At 37.2% G+C, this 19,064-nt stretch overlaps 3 protein-coding genes across 8 annotated transcripts; 2 read left to right on the forward strand and 1 right to left on the reverse strand.

Annotated features, from left to right (window-relative positions):
* The first annotated feature begins 3,600 nt into the window (after window positions 1-3,600).
* LOC121972552 lies at window positions 3,601-7,507 on the forward strand. Its single transcript, XM_042524208.1, has 5 exons — window positions 3,601-3,911; window positions 4,243-4,315; window positions 5,558-5,622; window positions 6,629-6,738; window positions 7,059-7,507. The coding sequence occupies exons 1-5, from the start codon at window positions 3,747-3,749 to the stop codon at window positions 7,258-7,260; spliced, it is 615 nt and encodes a 204-aa protein (XP_042380142.1). The 5' UTR covers window positions 3,601-3,746; the 3' UTR covers window positions 7,261-7,507.
* A 208-nt stretch (window positions 7,508-7,715) lies between these two features.
* On the reverse strand, window positions 7,716-12,173 carry LOC121972569 (plant cysteine oxidase 3-like). The gene is made up of 6 exons (XM_042524225.1): window positions 11,995-12,173; window positions 11,452-11,612; window positions 9,623-9,782; window positions 8,981-9,181; window positions 8,180-8,301; window positions 7,716-8,083 (listed from the first exon to the last, which is right to left on the reverse strand). Exons 1-6 carry the CDS (start codon window positions 12,104-12,106, stop codon window positions 8,045-8,047), a joined length of 795 nt encoding a protein of 264 aa, XP_042380159.1. The 5' UTR covers window positions 12,107-12,173; the 3' UTR covers window positions 7,716-8,044.
* A 1,375-nt stretch (window positions 12,174-13,548) lies between these two features.
* On the forward strand, window positions 13,549-14,722 carry LOC121972579 (nuclear transcription factor Y subunit C-6-like). Of its 6 annotated transcripts, none has more exons than XM_042524242.1 (2): window positions 13,549-13,739; window positions 14,031-14,722. In XM_042524242.1, exon 2 carries the CDS (start codon window positions 14,053-14,055, stop codon window positions 14,569-14,571), a length of 519 nt encoding a protein of 172 aa, XP_042380176.1. In that variant the 5' UTR covers window positions 13,549-13,739; window positions 14,031-14,052; the 3' UTR covers window positions 14,572-14,722. The 6 variants fall into 6 exon arrangements, with proteins under 6 accessions (XP_042380176.1, XP_042380170.1, XP_042380182.1 ...); XM_042524236.1 differs by having other exon boundaries at window positions 14,035-14,722; XM_042524248.1 differs by having other exon boundaries at window positions 13,549-13,734.
* Window positions 14,723-19,064: the final 4,342 nt, after the last annotated feature.

Genomic DNA, 19,064 nt, shown 5'->3' on the forward strand with positions numbered 1-19,064 from the left:
TAAATAAATAGAAAAACCACCTCCATTTGATCTTCCAGTTCCATCCACTCGACCTCAGATCTAAGATTTCTTGTGCCCGTTCGCTTTGATCTTCTACGCTGAAGAGCGACGATGCCGGCGGCGTCGAGATCGGCAACGTTTGGGCAGGTAACCTCGAATCCGAGTTCGCTATCATCGCGAGATCGTCGACGACTTCCCCCTTGTCGCCATGGACACCGAGTTCCCCGGCGTCGCCATCCGCCCCCTCGGCGACTTCAAGTGCCATGCGGGCAACAACAACCATGTCCTCCGCGCCAACGTGGACCTCCTCCACCTGATCCAGCTGGGTCTCACCTTCACCAATGCTGCCAGGCTCCCCCCTTCCTCCGCCTCCGGACGCCTCATCGTGTGGCAGTTCAACTTCAGGGAGTTCGACGTCGGTCGAGACATCAGCAACTCAGACTCTGTCAACCTAGGGATGTAAATAAATAAGCCGCTCGCGAGCTATTCGAAACTCGATTCGATAAAAGCTCGTTTGAGTTCGTTTAACGAGGTTCGTTAAGATAAACAAACCGAGCTCAAGCTTCGTAATATTCGGCTCGTTAGCTAGTGAACACGTTCGTTAAGCTCATTAAGCAACTTTTAAATAAAAAATAATAATAATTTTGATATTAAATTTATAGATTTTATACTTACTTTTGAAAAATATAGACAAATATATTAAATTTATTTATCAGAATATAATTATAAATTTTAATAATATTATTATAACTTTCTCTAAATATATAATTTAGTTTTTAATGAATATTTAAATTTATGATTTATATTTATTAAGCCTGTTTAGACTCGATAAAAGTTCGAATAAGCTCGTGAGCCATGAATATATTCGTTAAATAAAGCTCGAGCTCGACTCGATTATAAACGAGTCAAGTTCAAGCATTCAAGAATTCGGCTCGGCTCGACTCGATTACACCTCTACGTCGACCTCCTTAAGAAGTCGGGACATCAATTTTGCCATGAATCACGTGAGCACTGCATGGATGCCAAGCAGTTCGCGGAGCTCCTATGTCGTCCGACGTCTTGTTGAAACCGAACCGAACCTAGACAACAAATTATATTGACAACTAAACTCTGGATTCGGAGGCCAGATCCTCTGCTCCAGATTTTTCTGAACCAAAAGAGACCATATTCATTCATTGGATGGGTGGATTGAATCCCACCTATTAAACAGGTGAGATCCAGCCCATCCAACTAATGAATGAGCAAGGGACCAGAACTGATCCAGGGATTCGGGACCAGAGGATTCATGCCCCTGGATCCGTCGCCTATAGGGGGGAGGCAGGATCTCCTGGACTACTTTTTGTGGTCCAAGGAATATGTCACTCGTATTTGTGGTCGGATCGTGACCACGATCCAGTCGTAAATGGTTGTGATCCTTTCTTGGGTTCACCGCCCCCACTAAGTTATAATTTTTGTTCTAAGCAGGCGGTCGGAGGACATCCTTGCTCGGCGCCCAGTAACCTGACGATTTATCCACCACCGGATGCCTCCGGCCGCCTGCTTTAAACAAAAATTATAACTTGGTGAAGACGGTGAACCCAAGAAGGGATCGCAATAATTTGTGGCCGGATCATGATCATAATCCAACCACAAATATGAATGACACATCTCCTAAACCAAAAAAAAAAAATCCAGTAGAAAAGATCTGTGCTCCTATAGGGAGAGGTAAATTCAATTATACATGTGATATTCGATCCATACACTCACTGTTTATATTACGTCTTGGCTAAACTCCACAAATTATAGTAAAAGTAAGAAGAGCATCTCAATTTTTTTTTCTTGCCTCATTATTATAAAATTATCACCCTCTTCTCAATTTGGTATCTGTAGGGAAAAAAACAAACATCCCTTATCAGCTCGTTTAAGTGTATACATTTATCTTATTATCCTTTATTACTATTCTCATTATTATCTCCCACTCTCCCGTTTAAATCTTGAATAGATCAAGCGCATTGTAACTATCACTGTATTCTTATTGCTATACATATTATATCAATTACAATTTCTTAATTACAATAAAATATACTTAACATGTTTAAAAATATTTACATTGTGATAATTAAAATGTGAATTCAATTATATTCATCTGACAGTTATAAAACTGTAACGGCACAATATGAATTTAATTTATTCATCTAATATTTATACTATAGCAATTACGAGATTATGAAAATAGTATTTTATGACAGGAACATAAATATACACGATTGGTGTCCTCTTGATCAGAAAAGGATCCTCTGGACCAATTTTCTTGATCCGCTCCTAGATCAGGAAAGATGGATTGATGGGAGGTAATGGAGAGGAGATCCTCTGGACCGCTTTTTGCGGTTTAGAGGATGCTTTCTTTCCATGTTTTGGGAGCCAGGATCTCCTGGATCACTTTTTGTGGTCCAAAAGATAGATCACTCATATTTACGGTCGGATCGTGATCGTGATTCGGTCGTAATTTATTACGATCCCTTTTTGGGTTCATCGTCCCCATCAGATTATAGTTTTGGTTCGGAGTGGGCAGCCGGAGGCCGCCCGGAGGAGGCCCTCGCTCGGCGGCCAGCAACTTGGCCACTTATCCACTACTGGTGTCCTCCGGGCGGCCTCCGACCACCCACTCCAAACCAAACTATAACCTGGTGGGGGCGATGAACCCAAGAAGAGATCGCAACTAATTGCGGTCGGATTGCGGCGACGATCAGACCGCAAATATAAGTAGTCCATCCCCTGAACTACAAAAAAGTGATCTAGGAGATCTGCTCTAGAGCTGTCAGACGGGCTAACTGGTGGCGGGGCGGGTCGGCCCGTGACAGGCTAACCATTTGGCGGGGCGGGGGCGGGCCAACCCGCCAACTTGATGGGTTGGGAAATTTTCAACCCAACCCATTCTAAGGCGGGTTGCGAGTTTGGCAGGTCAACTCGCGGGCCCATCAAAAATAAAAATAAAAAATAAAAATATTTCATATCTTCAACATTTTACTTCGAAAAAGTTTTCTACAATTAAATGTATACATAAACATGTATTTTTCAACCCGCAGGTTTTTCTACAATTAAATGTATACATAATAAATTGGCATAAAACTTAGCTTACATATATTTTTCAACCCGCAGGTCAATCCAAGTCCGAACGGGCCAACCCGCACGGGTCGCGGGCCTAGGCGGGTCGGCCCACGGTGGACTTGGGTTGATAAAATTCCAACTCAATCCGCTTAAATTGTTTGACGGGGCGGATCAATCCAACAGGACCAACCCAAATTGACGGCTCTAATATACTCTCATACATTTGTGGGGATATATGATCCCCACCTATTTTATAAGTGAAGATCATACATCCCTATCAATGTATAGAAAAGAACATCCTTTGAATTGTAAAAAATGATTAAAAAATTCGACCTAGAAAATAACGATCCTCATATATTAAATAGATGGAGGTCTTTACCTTCCATCAATACAAATGCTTTGGACAGGAGATGACCCCTCTTGATTGTTTTTTTTTGCCTTTAAATTATTACCTAATGAATATTTTCAAAAACTAATAAGGTTGTCATTTTTTTTATTTGTTATTTCACTCGTATAATTCTCCTTGCCACTAAACTCGGAACTTGGAGGGCAAGCAACGACAGGGGTCCGGGCGAGGGAGGGTTTAGCCCTTTTCTCGCTGCTCTTCCTCCTTCGCCGACCTCCTCTCTTCGATCCTTCGTCAGTATCGGTGGGACGAGATGTTGACCCAGCGGCTGCGCCGCTCCGGTATCTTTCGCACGGTGAGCCCGCGGATTTGGGGCCGCGGCGAGGGTTCCGCCTCCCATCCAATGGTTCTTCCCGATCTCAAGAGGAAGGTGTCCAACACCTGGTCAGCAGTCCAGGAGACATATCTCTCCACCAAGGTGGATCCTTTCTTCTCTCTCTCCATCGGGGCATTGATCTGATTTTATGTATTCTTTAACGCTTTGCGGATTGCTATGGATAAAGTTTGCATTTTTTGTATGTTTCCACTGGTTGTTTGGGGTTTGTTAGCCTTGTGTCTCGGTCTATTGATAGCTGTTTAGTGTGACCGTGGGATCTCTTAGTGGGATTTTACGTAGTTAACGCATACTTTGTTTCGTTACGTTCTATGGAAGATATAGGTTGTCTCTCCTGAGATTATGTAGGAGTTTCTTGAAATTTTTCTGGATTAAATCTTTATCTATGTTATTAATTTTTTGTTGAATGGTACAGAATGTTTTCGAGACTCATAGGGTGGTCTTCACTATTGGAACATCTATTGCATCTGTTCTTACTGCATGGGCAGGTAAACTAACTTCTTATCTTAACTCTATTTGTGTATAATGGTTGAACTTTTAGATAAAACTATGTTTATGATAGAAAATCTGAATTTAGCTCCGTGTATGGGTTATCTTTCCTTACTTCAAAATTGACGCATCAATTTGGGTCAATCATCAAAACTTTATTCTCTTCCGCAGCGTTGGATAGACCTCTGTCCTCAACTTTGTGCTTACCTTCCATCTGAGCCTTTTGAGGAAGATAAGGACACCTTAAGATTACCACGTAAGATCTGGACAAAGGTAAATCAAGTTGCAAAAACAAAAGCGCAACTTTGTTCCCTGTGGCTCGGCCTTCCTCTTCCTCTGTCCTTTGATGGTCTATTATGGGTTGAGCAAACATGGGAAGAGGGGACTTAGCCTTTATATAGACATAAAAACCTGTACAACCTCTTTTAAAAAATTATCTCGATCAAGGCGTTCACAATCATCCATCACATTAGGATGAGAGGTGCCTTAATTCAAACTCTTCCATCTCATCTAGCTTGATTTTAATTAAAAACAATATAAATTATTGGCTAATATTAGCTTTGCTTCCCCACATCTGCAGTGTGAGGAGAGAAACAATATTGTCTGCACCCTTCTTTGCTTTATTACCATTCCTATTTGCAGTTGGTAGTAATTAGATATCATGTCTAGTTTTGAGGAAACAAATTGCCTTATCTCACTTCTAAGCCACAATCGTAGGTATTCAACACATCTTTGGGAAAAAATTGATATTGTTGAAGGCTCATTAAGATGCACAGGGCCGCATACTATTATCTTGTGTTTCCTATATATGTAGTAGCAAGTGGCATAAAGGCATTTCAGGATTTCATATCAGCACTTTGTTGAGCATGTAAGTACCTGCTAAATTTTGCCAAACGTGATGGTGATTTTTGGGTGCCATTACCATATTAAATTAGAGGCAACTAAAATAAGTCCATGCTCCATCCCATGAGTCCATGTATCTAAGTTACTAATATTGAGGATTCACCTTAGTTGTTTAGAGGTTGTTGCAGCCGGGTAATTCATATCCCCTTGACTGCTTGAGATGCTCCAGCCTCATTGGAATATGGTTATGCAGATGCTTTCTTCTAGCTGCTGTTCCAGATATGATATATAGCACATGCCTTTGGTCCTTGCATACCTCCTCTATAATCTGCAGGTAGTTGATCAGTTAATATTGGATGTTGTTATATAACTTATTTTGCTTTCTGATTATTTTGCAGGTTATTCTCTGCGTCAGATCCATCAGTCAAACATTGAAAAAAGGCTCGAGTCAATGGAACAAGCTGTAAGTGCTTTATAGACCTCCCCCTGACTTCATTAAACAATGTATCAACTCCACTCTAACTAGAAACAGTGATGTTCCTTCATCCCACCTCGAAGACTATCAGAGTAGCTAGTTTAATGTTACTTTCGTTAGATTGTATTGATCAATGTAGATAATGTTACCAAATCATCAACGAGGTTAGGTCATAGAGAGAAAATGCACAAACACAAATTGGTTGTTCTACTCATTCAAAGTGGAACTGGAAGAGGGATGGATGTATGGTAGAGAATATGGGCAGGTTAGGGCTTTGGTCATGATGATGTCATGAGATCTATAAGGTACACTTTTCATGGAGGAATTTGTGGCGGATACACAATTACCAAGATTTACTTTATTTTTAGATTGTTATCGGTGAGACATACCAATATTGCTCTGTATAAAATATATCAAAAAAAAAAACTTGAGAGTTGAGACATCAATAATTTTTTCTCTTCTTATTGTCTATATTTTGCAAGATTGGTGGAAACACCTCAAAAGAGCTCACACTCACACACAAGCCCTAATACCAGTTTTGCTGTAACCTTTACTTACAAGTTCAATTATATCCATGGATGATATGCTACACCGGTGAATAGCATATAAATATAAATTAATTATATATTGAAAAAATATTTAGAAATTTAGAACCTGGTTATATAAATCACATAAAATTAGGAAAAAATATTTCAAGTGCAATCCTAAAAAAGGATAGATATAGCATGAAAAATCCTTGAATCCAGGATAGGAGTACTTTTTGGTCACTGTTCCCTTTTACTGGCCTGTGATGTATAACTTCTTTTTGTACCTACATAAGACAACTATTGCATGAAAAGTCGATGAAATTCATGCAAACTTCAAACTAGGTTGCAAATTCTAAGTTAATATGTTAATGATTTTGTTAGCTAGGCGATGATGTGTTGTTTGTCATCTATGTTAACTCTTTGCATTAGATGATTCTGGACTTAAATTGAAAATTTTTCTTGTTCAGTTAAAAAAGAGTTATAGCGTTGATCATGAAGAGATTAAAAAAATTGCAAACTCTGGGAATGTCAGCTCTGCTGCTTTCATTGCAACAGCTGGAACATCTCTTATTGTCGGGTTTGTTGCTTTCTACTATCTTTTTTTTTATTATTCTTCTACATTGAATGACTGTTCATTTCTTGAAGAACATATGAGTTCCACAATTACAACCATTGATTACTTGAATTAAATTTTTATAATATCATTATAAGTTTGTTATCTATCCTGCTATAGTTGAATAACTATTACAATAATGAAATTTTAGGCAAAAATTGTCAGAACTGCACGTACCACATTCACTAATATGGAAATACTTCCAAATGGTGCCAAATCTTACAATTTATATAAGAAACTGTTACGTACATGTGCAAACATTGCTGTTAATTTTTTACATGCAGCTATGGCCTGGGTTGGAGAGGCGGACAATGGTACGCCAACAGGAAATTTCGCAGAGAGCAGCTCAAGTTGATGGGTCAGTTGAAGCCCCAGCGATGGCAACTGTTGAGGAAGTCCTTTGGAAATTTTAGGAGAACGCCGGCCTCTAAAATCGCAGAGATCCCTGGCATTGCCAATGTTGGTTCACTGCACCCCAATAAATGAATAAATTTTGACCTTTGCCGACAGATGAAAAGGATAGTATTTTTTTTGTTATTGTTCTTGCAAAGTTATTGGAGCAAAAACCAATTCCTTCTTCATTTCTTGTACAGAATCTTTCCTCAGATACAGCGACAATGATATTGTTTTTGTTTTTAGTTTTTCTTTTTGCTGGGTGGAGAAATTGTATGGTCTACAATTGTATACTTAATAGAATTCCCTATCTAATTTGCATGAATTCAATGATGATTTACTTCTCCTTTGTCATCGTTATTGCTCATCTCTTGTAAACTATTTTGAGATGGAGAATCTTACTCAATCATTCAATGACTATATAGTGTGGACCAGCTGGTTTAAAATGGAAAATTAGAGGTCAAAATGTATGAATTCGTTTGAAGGCCTCAGTTTATGAGAGTTTTGCCGTGGCTTGTCCTGTATGATGATATTCAAAAACATTCATATAAAGCAAATTCAGAATAACCTCTCTTTTTGGGGCTTCAAATTCTTTGTATTTCTTACACCAGGCAAAGAAACACATCATTTTTTTACACGCTTCTGAAAATGTAAAACCCGCATTGGAACAAGGGTATTACATTATGGGATAGGCCATTCAACTCACCCAAGAGTTTTTGATCAATCGATAACAGTCATTCCCATATCAACTGAACTCCACAGCGCCCAATCTGGTTAGACTTGCATATCAAGTGAGGAAGATTGCAAACTGTCTTCGCATTTGTATCAGAACAGTTTGTCAAACTTTTACTCGATATCACTAATGCCAAGGGATTCATCAGACTATAGTGCATGATCCCGGTGAGTTCAACTCTTCCTGTTACGAGGAGTTAATGCAACATCATTAAGAAAATGCTGGATATCACTAATGTCTTTTCTTGACTATGTATATCCATGGCAATTTAATGCGTACCTGAACAACTGGACCGATATACCTGCCAGTGCGCATATAGATGTCAACTGGAGAGTCAGATATAGCCTCAAGCCATGCATAATCATCTTCATTCTCATTCACTACATTTCTTCTTTCAGCAGCTGCCAAATTGCAATTTCTGTTACATGCTGATCAATTCTCTGAAGAACCCATTTATCAAACTAGAAGTTCTTCTCACAAATGTGTTCTCGTTGTTCATTTTTTTATAACATTCCAAATTGAATAACATTACTCCTTTTTGCAAAACCAAGACATTTCGTAAGCTTTAATACCAGATTGTTCGCATCTCCTGATTGTGATACAATCAGCAGGTTTGATACAAGGATAGGCAAATGAGGTCGCGATTTTTCTATGTTGAACGACTCAACATTTTTTTTTCTTCTACTTATGTTGATGGTAAGCTGTTGAGCAAAGTGATAATTAATCAATCTCAGATATTGCATTGAAGTGGTACAATTTGAGTAATTATTTTCATTGTGACCAGCTCATTCATTACATCCTACTACTACACGTCTAGATTGCACTTACACCACTGTTATTATATCACCACTAGATTCACTGGAATCTATAACATCGACACACTACTAGCATAAATCAGCACAAATAAAGATTTAAACGAGTATAATAAGCAGCAAAAGTAGTGTGTCAAGTGAAATTTGTACAAATACAATAAACAAAAAGATTTTATAAATCAGGTTAAAGTTAAGCATTCATGACCATGAGACTTGGCTATTGAGTTTAATATACGAACAAATGAGAAGATTGGTAATGCTTGCTTACTGAAACTGGAGTATGGGAGATCACGGTAATAGGTACAACAGCGACCAGTTTCCTCAGAATATGGTGGAGCCAAGACGTCAAGCACAGCACAAGAAGCCACTGAGGTGAAACAATGTAAGTTGCCACCACTTCTTGGGTATAAAATAGCGGTCGGACACGGTGCTGACAGGACAGTGTCCATATGTAACTTTGCCAATCGCACTGCATGAAAAAGAGTGAATCAAACATTGTGAGAATTGTGTATGACAGCACGAAATGGACAATTATGCCAATATAGTGATTTCCAAGATTTTCCATAAACAAAGAAGCAAAGTTTGAAATTCAGTCCGACATGGGATTTTGGTCCCTAGACTGTACGAGAAAAGTATTGTGTCACACTAGAGCATACTGAGAGGTTGGGCCGAAGGCATTAAGTAGGGGAAGGATGAATTTTGTGAAAATCTAATTATCTTAATTATGGTGGTTCTAAAAATCATATAAATATTGAGGGGATGCTAAATTTACATGGTGGAGCAATTACATAAAATTATCGTATTTAATTAAACCAAAGTTATACTCATGCAAAGAGGTGAATAATATATCTAGTGTTGTATGATACAATATGAAATGTAAGGATATTCACAAATCTATTCCGAAACATACCTCCTGGCAATTTCTCACTGCTCAGTGCCATACATGGTGGCTCTACCCAATCATATGATTTCACATGCAATGAACCATAAAGAACCTTACTTAACACTGTCATTCCAGGATGGTCATGAAGTGGAATAACTGATGAAGTTGGCAAGCAGAATATACAAATCTGTATCAACTCAAAACAAATTAGTATAAGTACACACTAGAAGTGAGCAAGAAAAAAAACATATCTAACCAAATCAAACCAAAGCAACCTGAAAATTCCAGTTTTCCTAATTATTACTTATAGACTAGCAAAGAGGCTCAAAAATAACAAATGACTAGTGGATTGATTGTAAGTTATGCAACTGTAAAATGACTAAACTTTTACATATTTTAGCTAGAATAAAACCCAAAAATCCAAAAAAAAAAAAACTCACTAAATAACCTGAAATCCATCCCAACCAAAAATTTCAGGTTATGGTATTATTTATTTATTTTTGATAAATTCAGTTTCGGGGATTTTTTGTGTCATGCACCGAATGAAACATATTCATATCATGTATGCTATCAGGTTTTCATCAGATGTTGGCCCATTTCATCAATTGGATTAGTACAAAAATATAATGATTGTGATTGATGGTAATTGAGAAGCAGGACATTTGTGATATTAGAACTTTATGGGGTCGGTATTAGTGAGTTGCTGGTTCTCTAGGTTTGTTTATAAAAAGGATACTTTTTTATGGGTTGGACATCTTTTGTGGATTACACTATTTGTGAGGCTAAGGGATTTGTGATGAGATCTATGAGGGCATGGAGAGGTTTACCTACAAGATGGGGACTAGAATGAAATAGAAAAGTCCTAGTCACCATCTATTTTCTTTGTTTTAATTTCTGTAAACTAATTCATATGCTTTAGCATTTTTCAATTTGATGTACGAAGAAAAGGTCGGTTTATTAGGGTTTCAAAACCAAAAAGACCAAGCTTGACTCCAGAGTGCAAGAAAATAATCCCCAAGATCAACTTGGTACAAACAAATCTTAAATTTCAGTGGTGTAGATCAGAATTTTTGCACCCTCACAGATATTAATTAATAAGAGAAGAAAGAGTGAACTTAAAATCTTCAGTAGGCAACCGAATTCACTGACCAACATTGATGGAGATTGTTGATTTGGGTGAAAAAGGAAGCTTGAGTACCAGATGAACTTCTCTCACATTTCTTTCCAGTCCCTCATCATTCTCAAGGCCCTTAACCTTTAGTGAAGGCTTAGGTGGAAGTGAAGCACTTGGCTAGCAAGGAACAATTGTAATGTAATTTTAACAGACATTGGTCAGAGTTGGAGGTCTACCAATGAATTTAGATGTCCTCTTTGCAGGCAGACTAGATCATTTCTATTCGGACGTAGCTTTCTGTATATAATTCATCTGTCCATAATGTGACTTAATTAAAAGGGTGGCAATTTGTCTTCCTTACCCCTCAAAAACAAAATGCCAATGATGGAAGATTGCAGATTTGTGCAAACCCTTTTGTAGATTTTTCTGATTTCCAAGTATGCAGATGTGCAATTAAAGACATTAGAGATGAAATTGCTTTGGGTTTCTTTGATGGTGTAATCCAACTTTGTTTTAGGTAGATGGTAAGAGGAAGATTATTCTTCAAACTATCATAAAGTGAATCTCATTTTTTCCCACATCCTTGTTGAATTTAACCTCGTTAGATTTGTTCTCCTTGCTATTTACCGAAAAAATTAAAAAGAATTTTTATCAACTAAATAATCAATCAATTCATCTGGAATTTTCTGAAATTATGTCATGTAATCTATCAAAGACTTCAGCAAGTGGTTGTTGAACTTACTGTAAAACTCTTGCACTCGTATATATGCAAGTATGTAATCGGTTGCGCCCATCTAGCTACCCTCATTGAATTATTATGTATGCTTGAACCAAAATACCCAAGTCCCCTGTCATCTTCCAGACCATCATCTTTGAGACCAACTTCAGCAGGACTGATTGTGTCTGAACATCATGAGGAAAATGCTTAAAAATAATATGAGGATTCTTTCCAATTAATAACAATAAAAATAGAGAAGCGCATAGGAACAACTGTGACAACTCCACATTCACCTACATCAACTAAGAATGATGTTAGTTCAACTTGTTCCTACTTCTCGATATCTAAGATGATTTTTGGATTAGGGTTACCCTTTTTTTTTTCTTTTTCTTCGAGAAAAGGAAGAACCTTTATCGGAATCACGAGTCAATCGGCCAATGTAAAACAGTGGGAGTCCAAAAGATTCAAGCGAGAAAACGGCACGAGAAATCAAAATGGGAGAGCGACGAAGTCGCAAAGGGCAAGGCGGAAGACGGAAATCGAAGGCGGGGAGGAAGAGAAAGATACCTAAGAGAGCAGCAATCTTTCGGATGGCGGCGGCGGCAGGAGGAGCGGATGAAGGCGAGAAGGTCTTCCTGCAGAGCTCGTACAGCGCCTGGATTGACGATCCCTTCGCCATTAAATCGCTCTCCTGCGGACTCAACTCAGCTACTTCTCGTTTACAACACTATGCAGATCCTACGGCATTATCATTCCGGATTTTACATAATAAAATTTGTTATTTTTCTATATAAAACCCTAAAAATAAACAGTATTCCATAAAGAAATACTTTGTAATTTGATCCATTTTTAAGTTTTTAACCTACATTTTCACTTTTTAAGAAACTGATGGTTTTTTCATAATAACAATAATAGTAAAATATCTATTATAGTAAATATCTTCTAATAATATATTGATGTAGTCAATCCTTTTCTTTTATTATTTTTCATAATTATTTTGATGTAATACCTTGCAACAATAGCACAGTAACTTAAAATATATTTTGAAAATAATTTTTTTTGGTAGAAAATTAAAAAGTCTCCTTTAATACCACAATTCCTCATTTAAAAAATAATTAAAAATAGTATAATTTTATGTCTATTTTTTTTTATTATAAATTAATTTGACAATAGAAAGATGAACACCACTTTAAAGCAAGTTTAGTTAAAATAATTCTAAAATTGAAGTAAAACAATTATAAAGTGATTAATTTTAATTAAAATAGAGGAATTATATCAAAACATTATAAGTGAAGTGTTATTTTGATATACTTTTTTAAAGTATTCTTTTAATGATTTGAATTAAAAAAAATACTTTTTAAAATTTCTTATCTATTTTTTCTTATTTTTTATATTACTTTATTTATTTTATTTTTTATTTTGAACATTCAAATGATCTTAGTTAAATATTAATAAGAGTAATATATGTACAAATAAAAATCTCAAGAAAATATTTAATTATAGACATATAAATTTATGGTCTATCATTTTACTTTTTGTAACTGATCATTTTATGTATTTATCCTTGAATATTTTCTTAGAACATTTCATTTTTCTATTCATAATATAATTAAAAAAATACATTAAAGATAAAATTTTGAAATTCAGCACCACCCTCAAGTAAGGGATGCTAAAAATAAATATAAACTATTTATCAAATCCGACTTAATTTGAAAATATTAAATTAGGGTGGAGGATTTTATAATTCTGATTAGATTCAGATCGAATTCAAAATCCGACTCAAAAAATTTGTTCGGTCGAGTTCCGATGATCTGACTTGGATTTTGTTGGTTGGATTTTGTTCGGTCATTTTATCTTTTTATTTTATTATTTAAATTAAATTATTATTATTATTATTATTATTATTATTATTATTATTATTATTATGGATTTTAATTATTTTATTAGACAATAAAAGAATAATAATTTAAATTCGAATTTATCATTTTTAAATTGGATCGGATTCGGATTAAATTGGAATGGAATATATATATATATATTTTTATAATACCGTGTTTTAATTCCATCCGAATCCGTCTGAATCCATTTACGGTAATAAATATGAGGGTCCATACCCGACTCCATCCCTAATTCCAGGATCCAATTAATTTCTGCCTTGCCATTCCCCAACCCTCCTCCTCCTCCTGCTCGTCTTGCAGCTGCCGTCGTCCTCGTCCTCGTCCTCGTCCTCTTCTCCTCTCGTTTCTCCCTTTTCTCTACTCAGGCGCAGTGAAGTCTTTTCCAGGTTCTCCTCTCCCCTCTCTTCTGGTAAGGTAAAGTTGATCTGTTTCTGCACCACTACTAGCTTTCGATTTTCGCCCCTTCTTCCATAGATTCATAGTTCCTTGATTTCTTCTCGCATTCTTGGGATTTCTCCTGTTTTTATCTTCTTCAACTGATGAGAGTCCAGTCTTTCCCTGGAGATCTCTCATAATTATTAGATCCCTTTTAATTTGGTCGAAAGATTTTAGGTTTTATTCCTTTGTTTCTTCCAAATAAGAATTTGGTTTTTTCTTGGTATTTTTTTTCTTGAAAAGGAGTTTTCTCGTTGGCGTGTGTTAAAGACAGGTTTGTTGGTCGTTGGGAATGGATCAGCAGCCGGGCCACCCCGTCCCGCCTGTGATGGGCGTCGGAGTCCCCTACCCTCCCGGCGCTGGTGCCGCTGGTCCGTACCAGGCTTATCAGAACCTCTTCCACCAGCAGCAGCAACAGCAGCAGCAGCAGCTTCAGTTGTTCTGGGCCGATCAGTACCGCGAGATCGAGCAGACCACAGACTTCCGCAATCACAGCCTGCCTCTCGCTAGGATCAAGAAGATCATGAAGGCTGATGAAGACGTGCGCATGATCGCTGCCGAGGCCCCCGTGGTCTTCGCCCGCGCCTGCGAGATGTTCATCCTGGAACTCACTCACCGGTCGTGGGCTCATGCTGAGGAGAACAAGCGCCGGACATTACAGAAGAACGACATAGCAGCTGCAATCAGTCGCACCGATGTATTTGACTTCCTTATTGATATCGTGCCGAGGGAGGAAGGGAAAGAAGATGTTGCCCATGCGCTTGGAGCACCGCAGGCCGATGCTCTCCCCTACTACTATGTTCCTAAGTAGCATCCTCCGCAATGTGAGACCTTCAATAAATCTCTACTGTTCTAGCTAAAGGAATTAGTGTGACAATCAGTTCAGACATGAATTTGGTTTTGTTGCCATGTTATCATCTGAAAACTAGATTCTAGTAAAATTTGCTTGCCATGGCTGCTAATGAGTTGTTTTTTGCTTGAGATTATAATTGCTTAAAAGTTTTTATCTCATTTAATTGCTTGTATGTTCACAGCAAGTATATGACAACTGATGTGCTAGAATTTTTTTCCTAGTCCTCAAATTTCAGATGGAAGTTTAGCATTTTACTTCTTGCATTATTCTTTACATTTGTTTGAACTTGATATGTTGTGTTGATCTCTCATGCATTATAGGACAAAGTAGTTCTTTGAATCTGATGAAATTGATACTTTACAGTCAAAATATGAAAATGAGAACATAATGGTGCTATTTTGTTGAGAAAACTTAATCTTTTGGCAGGATCATCATATTGGAAATGATTGAAACTACGACTTTTTATCAAAAGGAGCGGTCACGTTTTTTTATTTATCAAAAGAAGCACCCTAGTTTCAAAATTACCAAAAAGAGCATCAAAAATAGTATTATTCCCTTCCTACCCCTCCCACCAACCATCTAAATCCCCTCTCTCCCGTTGTTTTCCAATGCATCCCCTCTCCAAAGTTAAAAAAGTTCTGATATGATCCCATATCAGGTCCACGGTGAATATGATATTTTCCCATATGGCCTGATATTTCTCACATCTGACCAGCGTGGATTTGATATTTTTCCATATCAAACCCACACTCTCATATCAGACCCACGTGATGCATTGGAAATGGAGGGGATTTAGGAGGTTGGCGGGAGAGGTAGGAAGGGAATAATATTATTTTTAGTGCCCTTTTTGGTAGTTTTGAAATTATGGTGCTCCTTTTGGTAAATAAAAAAACGTGACCGCTCTTTTTGGTAAAAAAACCGTTGAAACTACTTTTGTTTTACTTGCAAATGTGTGGGCCTTTCTTTTACCTTTGTGGATCATCATTATATTTCTGATTTTAATTGTTTTAGTTGATCTATGGCAAATAAGCTTTTTTTTCTTTCTTGTTTCTTTTGTGCAAGTAAATGAACCCTTAATCTTATTTTTGTCTATTGTGATCAAAGTGAGTTTTATTTTTTTCTCTATAGTGATTAAAATGGTAAATTTATTGATAAAACAAGATTTAGGGAACATAATTCATGGCAAAGGGTTTGAGCAGGGTCATATCTCGAGATGTTTCCAAGGATGCAAGGAAGACAATTTAACAAAACCATATTCTAATATGCTCTTCTTTTTTCTTTTTTATTGCCTCCTGTAAAATGCATGCGATACTCATTAACTAGGTTGAAAGTCTCATCAATTTCCTCTTTAGTTTATTGGATGTGCACTTGCCTGAAGGCTTTCCTTGAGCATTTGTTGATAATGGTCATTTGTCGCTCGAGCACAATAAAGTGCTGCTTGAGCACCAGTTGACCATTTACTTGAGCTCCCTTTGCCTTGTTTAGCATCATAGATGTTGATTGTTATACATCCTGTTTGATCCGTCCCTGCATATCTCATGATGCATAATGCTCCGTAACTAATGTCGGTAATGACCAGAACAGCATGATCTCGTTTGAGATTGTGGGACATATTAAATTTTTGCATGATTGGGGGAAGGACTCAACTTCTTTAACAATTTTAACTCAACTACTCGAAACTGATTAGTCTGTCAGGTAAGTTTAAGTTGGACGAGCTAATAACCTAGACAGATGGATGAGTCTAACAATCAATCTTGACAAGTTGTGTGGATTGATTTTTTGTTAAGTGAGTGGATAAAGTAGCATAGGTACACTAGGTTGGTATCTAAGGCATTTTAGGGTTTTTTTTTTAAGATTTGGAGTCGTTTAGAGATTTTATAATTATGATTTTTAAGATTTTTTTTATAAGGTAGGAATTTAAGTTTATATATTAATTTTTTTTATCTTATGATTGGAATCTATATAAATATATATATTGTTGTTTGACGGATCATTCTCTATGCTTAATAAAAGTATTTTTTGGTGGTTTCTGTTGGTGCAACGGGGATCAGCAGGAGGGGAGTGAATTGCCTGCGATAAATATTATACCCTCCTCAAAGCTTTTCAACTCTTAAAATAAAGCAACAATAATAAAGTTAACAGCAGAAATAACAGAAGACAGAATTTAACCTGGTTACAACCAAGTGGGTTGTTAATTCAGGGCAGTAAGAAAAGCGCAGTAAGAAAACTCCTTCTCTGAAGGCGGAGAAACCTTTTATACTTTGACAGAACAGTAGTTGCTAAGAGAATGAGAATTCAAGAGTTGTTATTTCGTTCATATTCGTTGTTCTTAATAGCTACCCGAGACCTCTGTTATATAGGGGTTCTAAAGTTTATCACATAACCTGAATCTTCAGGATTAGGTTTGACTCGAGAGGGATCGGTCGACCGATCCCCAGGTTCGGTCGATCGAACCTGCTGTACCTGCCCAGTCTTCCGTCCAGGTGCAGTCTCTGAGGATTGAGTTTTGGTTCGGTCGACCGATCCTTATGTTCGGTCGACCGATCGACCAACGGTCTTCAGCTGAGTTGGCCCGATCAATTTGCTCGACTAAGTCTCTGGATTAACTTTGGTTAGGCCGACCGATCAGGAGGTTGGGTCGACTGATCAACTTTACCAACGCTCAGCTTCTGACGTGGCATTGGCATTGGCGGTTGGCTGCTGATTGAGAGGGGTTCGGTCGACCGATCAGGAGGTTCGGTCGACCGAACCATTGACAAGTCAACTTCCAGTTGACTTGCTCTGGTTCGGCTTCTTTGGGTGATTTCGGTCATCCGGAATAAGGCTCACTCGAGCCCAGTTCCCGACCTTCTTCTCGAGCAGTCTTCCGTCCCGGCTTTACGTCCCTCGAACACCGCGCATGTTCTTCACGCCCACCGGGTGTACTCTTCCGCAGCTCTCTCGTCCTTCGGACGTACCGAGCCTGTCGGCTCCCTTCCCGTGTCGTACTTCTCGCTAGCTGTGTCTTCCGCTCGACTTCCTGCGCTCCTAAGCTCCTGCACACTTAGACACAGGGATCAAACACAAAGCAGGACCTAACCTGAACTTGGTTGATCACATCAAAACTATCACGGGGTTCAACAATCTCCCCCTTTTTGATGTGCATCAACCCAAGTTCAGGTTAGGGTTAAAACAAACATATAGTAATTTAAAGAAATTACTAAACTAACAATTCAGGCATAAATTTGCAACTTTAAAATAAATTACAACATGAAAATTTATACCAAAAATTTTTTTTAACTAACTCCCCCTAATTGACCCCTAACTGAACTTATCTTTATTCTCCCCCTTTAATCACAGCAAACAATTTAAAGTTAAACAATTTCTAAGTAAAAATTAAAAAAAAACTGAGTTAGGTTTAATTTCAAAAATTTCTAAGTTTTGAAAAATTTTCCAAGTTAAAATGAATTCTCAGAATTTTTCAAAAAAGAATCTCTAAGTAAAAATTTCAAGAAACATTTTTTCTAGAGAATAAAAAAAATTTAAAGAATTTCTAAGGAAATGTTTAAAAACTTTTTAAAATATTATTTAATTCTAATTTTAATGCTTTCATCATAAAGTTAATTAAACATTTTTATTTCGATATTTCGGTTTCCAGGTCGTGGCGAGGCACTAGGCCTTCTTGGTTATTGGTGCAATAACCACTTCCTTAGACAAAGTTTCCATAAAGAACCTCAATGTTTAATTTTCTCACTGTAAGCTTTTAACTAAAAAGAGAAATTTAAACCAGTAAAGATTTTGGAACTCAATAAAGGTTCCTACCTATAGGGTTGGTTAAAAACTTAGGGGGTACATAGTTTCTTGGTATTTTCCTAAGTTGACCCTGATACTTTCTTATGTACCAATTTAATTTTTCATATAACTTTAATTTTGAATGTGGAAAAATATTTTTAAAACATGCATCAGTTTTCAATTTTTTAATTTCTAATTTTAAAACTTCATTTTCTGATTTCAAATATTCATTTTCCTTTTCTACTTTATCTAATTCTTTAGAAAGAGCTTTAATAAAACGAAAGGATTGTTTAGGTTTTAGGGCACGTACCTTATTTACCTCGTCTTGCGATGCTCCCCCTTCATCACAGCTTTCTTCTTCTTCTGTTGTTCCTCCCCCTTTATCTATGCTCATTTCTGAGCTAGACGTTTCTTCTAGCTGATGGTTGGCCATCAGTGCTAGTCCCGAGAATTCTTCGACTTCGGATTCGGAGGACGATGAATCATCCCACGTGGCCTTTAGGTTGTATTTGGGTCGAGCTGGCTTCTTACTCTTTTCTTTACTTTTGCTTTTCAGTTTTGTGCAGTCATCTTTGATATGTCCTTCTTCGTTACAGTTGTAGCAACGAATCACTCTTTTCTTTTGCTGGAACTTCTTCGACTGCGATCTAAATTTATTAGATTTAAAAAATTTATTAAAG

Source organism: Zingiber officinale, chromosome 1B (genome assembly GCF_018446385.1).
Source record: "Zingiber officinale cultivar Zhangliang chromosome 1B, Zo_v1.1, whole genome shotgun sequence".
Taxonomy (NCBI): Eukaryota; Viridiplantae; Streptophyta; class Magnoliopsida; order Zingiberales; family Zingiberaceae; genus Zingiber; species Zingiber officinale.

What these genes read in the sequence shown, in the direction of transcription:
- LOC121972552 (XM_042524208.1), top strand. Translation starts at nt 3,747, where the DNA reads ATGTTGACCCAGCGGCTGCGCCGCTCCGGTATCTTTCGCACGGTGAGC. An exon ending in AGACATATCTCTCCACCAAG is followed by an intron (nt 3,912 to 4,242) that starts GTGGATCCTTTC and finishes TGAATGGTACAG; the next exon opens with AATGTTTTCGAGACTCATAG. An exon ending in TGTTCTTACTGCATGGGCAG is followed by an intron (nt 4,316 to 5,557) that starts GTAAACTAACTT and finishes ATTATTTTGCAG; the next exon opens with GTTATTCTCTGCGTCAGATC.
- LOC121972569 (XM_042524225.1), bottom strand. Translation starts at nt 12,106, where the DNA reads ATGGCGAAGGGATCGTCAATCCAGGCGCTGTACGAGCTCTGCAGGAAG. An exon ending in ACGAGTGCAAGAGTTTTACA is followed by an intron (nt 9,783 to 11,451) that starts GTAAGTTCAACA and finishes GAGTTGATACAG; the next exon opens with ATTTGTATATTCTGCTTGCC. An exon ending in TCTCCCATACTCCAGTTTCA is followed by an intron (nt 8,302 to 8,980) that starts GTAAGCAAGCAT and finishes GCAATTTGGCAG; the next exon opens with CTGCTGAAAGAAGAAATGTA.
- LOC121972579 (XM_042524242.1), top strand. Translation starts at nt 14,053, where the DNA reads ATGGATCAGCAGCCGGGCCACCCCGTCCCGCCTGTGATGGGCGTCGGA.